Source organism: Somniosus microcephalus, chromosome 7, assembly GCF_052327205.1.
Source record: "Somniosus microcephalus isolate GS21.2 chromosome 7, FLI_Smic_1.0, whole genome shotgun sequence".
Taxonomy (NCBI): Eukaryota; Metazoa; Chordata; class Chondrichthyes; order Squaliformes; family Somniosidae; genus Somniosus; species Somniosus microcephalus.
In genome coordinates this window covers 197,782,461-197,788,460 of record NC_140993.1, presented here as the reverse complement: position 1 = coordinate 197,788,460, position 6,000 = coordinate 197,782,461, and the positions used below count along the sequence as shown (strand labels likewise).

The window sequence follows — 6,000 nt, the reverse complement described above, 5'->3', positions numbered from 1 at the left end:
ATGTTAAAGTCAAATGTTTCATTTATCACACACTGTAAACAATCTCTTGAATTGTTTTCAGAAAATTACCTCAGAGTTGAAGAACTCATTCTTTACTTTATTGACATTTTATATGAGAAAAAAACCAAATTCTGGTTATTTGCATTGTTCCTAAAAATGATTTTTCTTTTCTCAGTCCTGTCAATGCTTCTCCATCACTGGACTGAAGACTGGAGAAAAGTGGCAAGTCTTCAAAAGTCTTAGCACACTGTGTGAGCGGCCAGTCTTGCTGTCAAAATTGTGGGAGCTGTAGACACCTGCTGGGAAATAAACAGTACTACTTTCTTGAGTTGCTTCAGGTCATAAAATGATGTTTCAGGGAACCCAACTCATGCACTCAAGCTTCTGGTGGAAAATATTGTTAAACATTTTATATGTGCAAAACAGGTGAGCCTAATAATTTTCTTGTGAATTTTGAAATGTTTTATTGTGTTACAAGCCTTATTTTGACCACTTCTCAGCTAGTGAAAGTTCAAGATGGCAACTGATAGGAATTTAAAAAAATATCTGAAACAATTTCATTGGTTCAGTCTGCTTGTTGCTATTGGTTTTCTTGAGTGCTGATTTTGATTGTAAGTTTGTCAAAATTACCAATCCTCACTTATTATGTGTTGTAGTTTTGTGCATATTCATTCAGAGTATTATACTAAATTGTGGGACTAGAACTAATCACACCGAAGTATGATGGGCAAAACGTGCACGAAACACAATTGGGTCAAAATTCTGTGCCCATTCCGGTGTATTCACACTGTAACTTTAGTGGGAGTGCGGCAGAACATTTGGAAACTAGACCAGGACCCAGATACACTGGGTCCCTCCATCCACCCCAAACAAGGTCATCATCATGAGGTGAAGTGGGGCCAGAGGCAGCGATTCCCTAAATCAGGAGATGTGACCGTTGCCCTCAAGCAAACTGAATGTGTCCTTGGCCGTAGTATGCCTTTTAAAGCAGCTGTATTGGCTGAAGAGTAACCAGATAGCAGGGTGCTGGATTAAATCTCCCCCGAACATCTTTCAGCTGCCCCGGCTGTACTATCCAGCCTTTTGGTTGGGGGAAGTCAAACAGATCATAGGAATTCTCCCTGACCCTATGAACTTTGTGACATCACTTGTGCTAAGATGCACTGCACTGTGGATTTTCATTTTACTAGCAATCTGCTTTTGCATTGCTCAGTGAGTCAAAGGATATACTGCTTTATACCATGTAATATATAATATATTCTCAGAGCCACTGATTAATGGTGATTGGATAACTGAAATTGAATTTTCATTACAAACTATCATGGGATTATCAGTTGTATTTTCAGATTCAAATAATGCAAAGATGTCCATACTTTTGTAGATATTGTAAATGAGTGATCTTGATTATTATTATAGCTGTTAATTGTTAAGGGTATAGAAAAAAGTTATTCAGAATATTAAATTGTGAGGGTAGAACTATTAAATGTTTATATCTTTTTATCTTTCCATGTGAATTTTAGCCTAATCTTCACCACCTTCTGTGCATATGCACTTATGCTCTTTAAAAAAAAAACTGCCAATATTTCAAACATTAAAAGGTAAGCTTAGGACTGGTATCAGGAATTTCTTCTTCACATACTGAGGAATAAACTTCCAGATAAAGTAGTGGTAGCAAGAACACTGGAACCATTTAAGAAACAATTGGGGAGGGAACATTAAGATTGCTCTGAATCAAGATAGGCTGACGAGCATTCCTTGTCCATAATTATCTTGTGAATGCTGCTCCTTACTTTCCTGGTCCTTTCAAAGGAATGCCTGTTTTATGCAGGCATTCAATGCATTAAGTGGATTTGTGGCAGGAATGACAGGAAATCTGACAGGGTCCATCATTCCTTCATTAAATGCTCATTTACGTGCTCCTGGCAACTAAAGGGTGGTCACTTGAGCCACATGCCCCCACATCTGGCATATACTCTAGTATGCAAACTCAGACCTGCTATAATATGATCCTACTCCAAAACCCATCCCTGCCCGTCTTGAATCCGCTGAGAAAGATGCAGATTTTCAAGGTCATTATCTCTTACTGTTTGTGTGTCTCTTTCTCAGTCTTCTCATCAGTCACTGGCAGTTTTTAAAGAGCGTGAGTGCACATGCACAGAAGGTGGTGAAGATTAGGCTGAATTTCTCACAGGAAAAATAAAATGGTAATTTATATGAAATAACCCAAACATTAGTAGATCAAAAGATCAGATATGTGGAAAAAATGGAAAGCACTGTAAAAGATCGCACATACATGGTGAATATAAGGCTAGAGGGCTCAGTCACAATTGGACCTAACTGTATGACAGACAAATGGATTTCAAAGCACAGAAACAAAGCTGCAGGCAAGGAGAAAAAAGTGATTCCTCGGCCCTCAAGAGATAAGTAGGTCTCTGGAAATAAACTGTAGTGTAGGAATGTGAATACAAAACCGAAATTATTTGGGTAAGTTTAATGGCCTGCAATCTCTGTGGATGGCCGTTTATGCTGTTTCTTTCGAGTTTCCATCGGTCTACTGCTGGAGTTATGGCAGGTGACCGTTGAAGCCCATAGAATTTTAGGGTCAATGATTTAGAAGAAATTAATTAATTTTTCTATGTTTGTTATGTTATAAATGTTAATTCTATGGTTACATATTCAGCTGGGACAGAAATAAAAATGCAGTGGGGAGCATTTTGAAAAAAAAATGCAGGGATGTATGTGATTGGTGGAAATTGCAGCCTTCACGTTGTTGTTTTTTGTTGGCTTGTTACAAGTTTCAGCAAACACAGTATGCATAAGTTGCTTATGGAAAACCATGACACTTAATTTTTCTGCAAACGGGCAGATTTAATGTGCAACACGTTATTTGCAAGACTTCTAATTATATAGATAGATGATCATCCCATACATTTTCTTGGATTTTGCTGAGGTTTGGAGAACGACAGTGAGTGCAGTGGAGGCCAACATATCCGGCTTTAATGGTTTTGCCAAACATAGTGCAGGCTAACAAAAAAGGGTATTGTCTCTTAATGCAGCTTTAATCTTTGGGTTCCTGGCAAAACACACACTCTGGTTCTTGATCCGAATGCTGTTCCACTTGAATTGTGATAGAGTGCACACTGAAGTTGTCAAAAATCATCTGTGTAATTTTCTTAAGCACTTGTTGAGGATCCACTGTGTCACCTGTGGATAGCAAGAAAAGTATTTATTTTTAAGCAGGTACTATCAACTCATTAAGCATATGCAAATATATGGTTCAAAGCATGCTGGCTGACAAATAAAACAGGATGCAGCACAGTGGCTTGATCACACCCTTTTTAAATTGACAGCTCCAATATCCCATTTCCAATAATTCTCTGTGAATTTCAGGCTTATTTCATGTACGTACTGTTTAGGAAAAATAAATACTACGTAAGCTGCACATGCAATTCTCATGCACAAGGCTGCAGGAAAGACCAGGAGCTGTGAGGAGACCCAGAAGTCTCGGCAGAGTGGAAAGAAGAAAGTCCAAGATACTTGGACCAGTGAAAATTCAGGACTTACTTAGGCAGAACGGAATTAGGAAAGGTGATGTAGGACTAAGGGAGAGCAGAAGGGAGAATGGGAGGGCACTAACAGAGGCCAGGAGAATTAGGCAGCATGGCTGAGAACAGCAGCCCACCAGGTAGTACCCTCCCTAACTGGTCCTACAAGGGCCTCTCCGAGGAGCTGTGCATCCAAGAGCCGTGCCTCTCCAAGGATGCCATTGGGCATCTCTGACAACTTCATCACAAAAATTTGTAGACTTGCTCCACTGCCCTATCCATATGACATCAGCCCTCAAATTTTATGGCTGTGGATCATGCAGGTGACAGATGCCCTCTTTCATAGAGCAGTTGAGTTCAGTCACTTCGGCATCACCCCCAGGCAGCAAAGGCACCGAGTCAGGGACTTCTACAGGATAGCTGGGTTCCGCAGGGTTCAGGCTGCCACAATAGCATACACATGGCCCTGAAGGCAGAAACCAAGCAGTCACCGACATGTGAATAGGAAAGAGTTCTTTTCCCAGGACGTCCAGCTGGTCTGTGATGCAAAGCAGGGGGTGACTTCACCTGCTGCTGCAGGGGGCATCAGAGGGCAGATCCTGTAGGACGTCTTCATCAATCCATCGACTGTAGTAGCAGTGCCTCAGCCATCCCTTCTTTAACGCACCTTACCAGATGACAGCAAAACAGATCTCTTTGGCCATTAGGATCTTGCCAGGAATCCTCACCTGTATAAAGATGTCTGAACCTACTGAATTTACTGACTTACTGTAATGTTCATAAATAATATCTTGAGACAAGTGCCCAGTGTACTTCAAAGCAAACAGTTTTATTGGAAGCTGAGGCGATGGAAGGTTATGTTTGTGAGGATAAGGCTGTCAGTTAAGGCTTGTGTGACAATTGTGATTACATAGGATGGGAGAAGTGAAGTGAAAAATGTGGGGTGTGAGGATGTTAAAGTGCAGGAAAGTGTGTTGGGGTTATGCAAGGCATTTGGTGTTTGTTAGGGGAGTAACATGTGCCTTTAGCCAGAGTACAGCGTGATGGATTAGTATTGTGAGTGTTGCTTTAAGAGGGTGAACAGTGTGGTGGTGCTCAGGGCAGAATAGGGGAATGTGCTGACATGCTACCCTTGCCTGCTCTCGAAGTGTTTTCTCTTCTTTCTGCACTGTTGATCAGCCCTGGGTTTGAGGGAGTTGGGAGTCAGTGCCAGTTCCAACTCCCTGCAGGCTTGATGAATGGAAAAGACATGAGTGTGTGGCTCCTGTCTTGTACATTTTTTAAAGAGGGCTTGGAGGCCATCTTCAAAGACCAGAGTTGTGCTGCTTCTGCCTGCTGCCCTGGCGTGATGTCCAGTGGGCACAGCTATCACCTAAGTGGGCATGACGGTGCAAATCTGGACTGATGCTGTGGGTGAGAGAGGACATCAAGTGATTTGCTGGAAATTGCCATCAAAACACTTGTTGGCTGTTTACCTTGCTGTTGGACAGTGTTGGGCTGCTGCCGGGCGTCTGTAGAGTGTCTTTTTTAAAGAGTTACACACTTGTACAATGGAGGTTTCCCGGGGGAAAGTGGGGAGTTGTCAGCAACTTACAGTTTCTACACTCAGGTTACATCAGAGCTGCAGCAAAAATATTTAATCTAACTTACCCCAGGAAACTTGTGTAACTCCCTATGTTGGTGAACGGTGTAACTTTGTGGCACAAAAAAGCCATAACTGACATTGAGGAAATTCAGAGCCCATATTTGCTGCTAACTTGGATGAACAGGTATAACTAATATAACAGCAGGTACTACTGACTAAATGAAGCCAAGAAATTGCATTTAAAATGTTTCTTTACTGACCTGTGGCAACATGAGCTGAAAGAATGACCTGGTTCATGGTAAGAGCCCAGAGATGAAGGCTATGCACTGTTTTCACTCCATTAACTGCCAGTATCTTTTCCTTCACATCATTGTAATTCAGTCCAACTGGTGCACCTTGATGAGAACAGAAACAACAGAGAAATTAAATTAAATTAAATACTATTCGTTATCTGTCGTATATTGATTATATATTTTACATTCTATTTACATATACATATACACATAATTATATGCACATATAGATACATTTTCCATGCTTTTGTTACCTCCAGACTCAACTATTCTAATGCCCTCCTGGCCGGCCTCAGATAGGAACAGTAGTAGGTCATGCAGTCGCTCGAGCCTGTTCTATCATTCAATTAGATCAGGGCTGATCTGTATCCTAACTCCATTTGGCATTTTTGTGGGGTTTTCTAAGAGGTGGAGCATCCACCTGTCTCAGACAACAAGAATGCTTAGCACCATACATATTCTCAGCCATTTTCTGCCTCTTGTTGCTAGTATAATGTTCACAAGAAAGAATCCTTGACCCGTTCACAATGCTTCAGATGGTTTGGGGTGTGTGATTTGATTATGAGAAAAAATACTG

At 41.1% G+C, this 6,000-nt stretch overlaps 1 protein-coding gene across 1 annotated transcript in view; it reads right to left on the bottom strand.

Annotated features, from left to right (window-relative positions):
* Positions 1–2,931: 2,931 nt before the first annotated feature.
* Positions 2,932–6,000, bottom strand: part of slc30a8 (solute carrier family 30 member 8) — a 52,345-nt gene continuing 49,276 nt past the window's right edge. Inside the window, exons 7-8 of the mRNA XM_085992126.1 lie at positions 5,391–5,525; positions 2,932–3,204 (exon numbers count right to left, since the gene is read on the bottom strand). Coding sequence (XP_085848252.1) covers positions 3,059–3,204; positions 5,391–5,525 — 281 coding nt within the window. The 3' untranslated portion in view covers positions 2,932–3,058. The remainder of the gene's footprint in view (positions 3,205–5,390; positions 5,526–6,000) is intronic.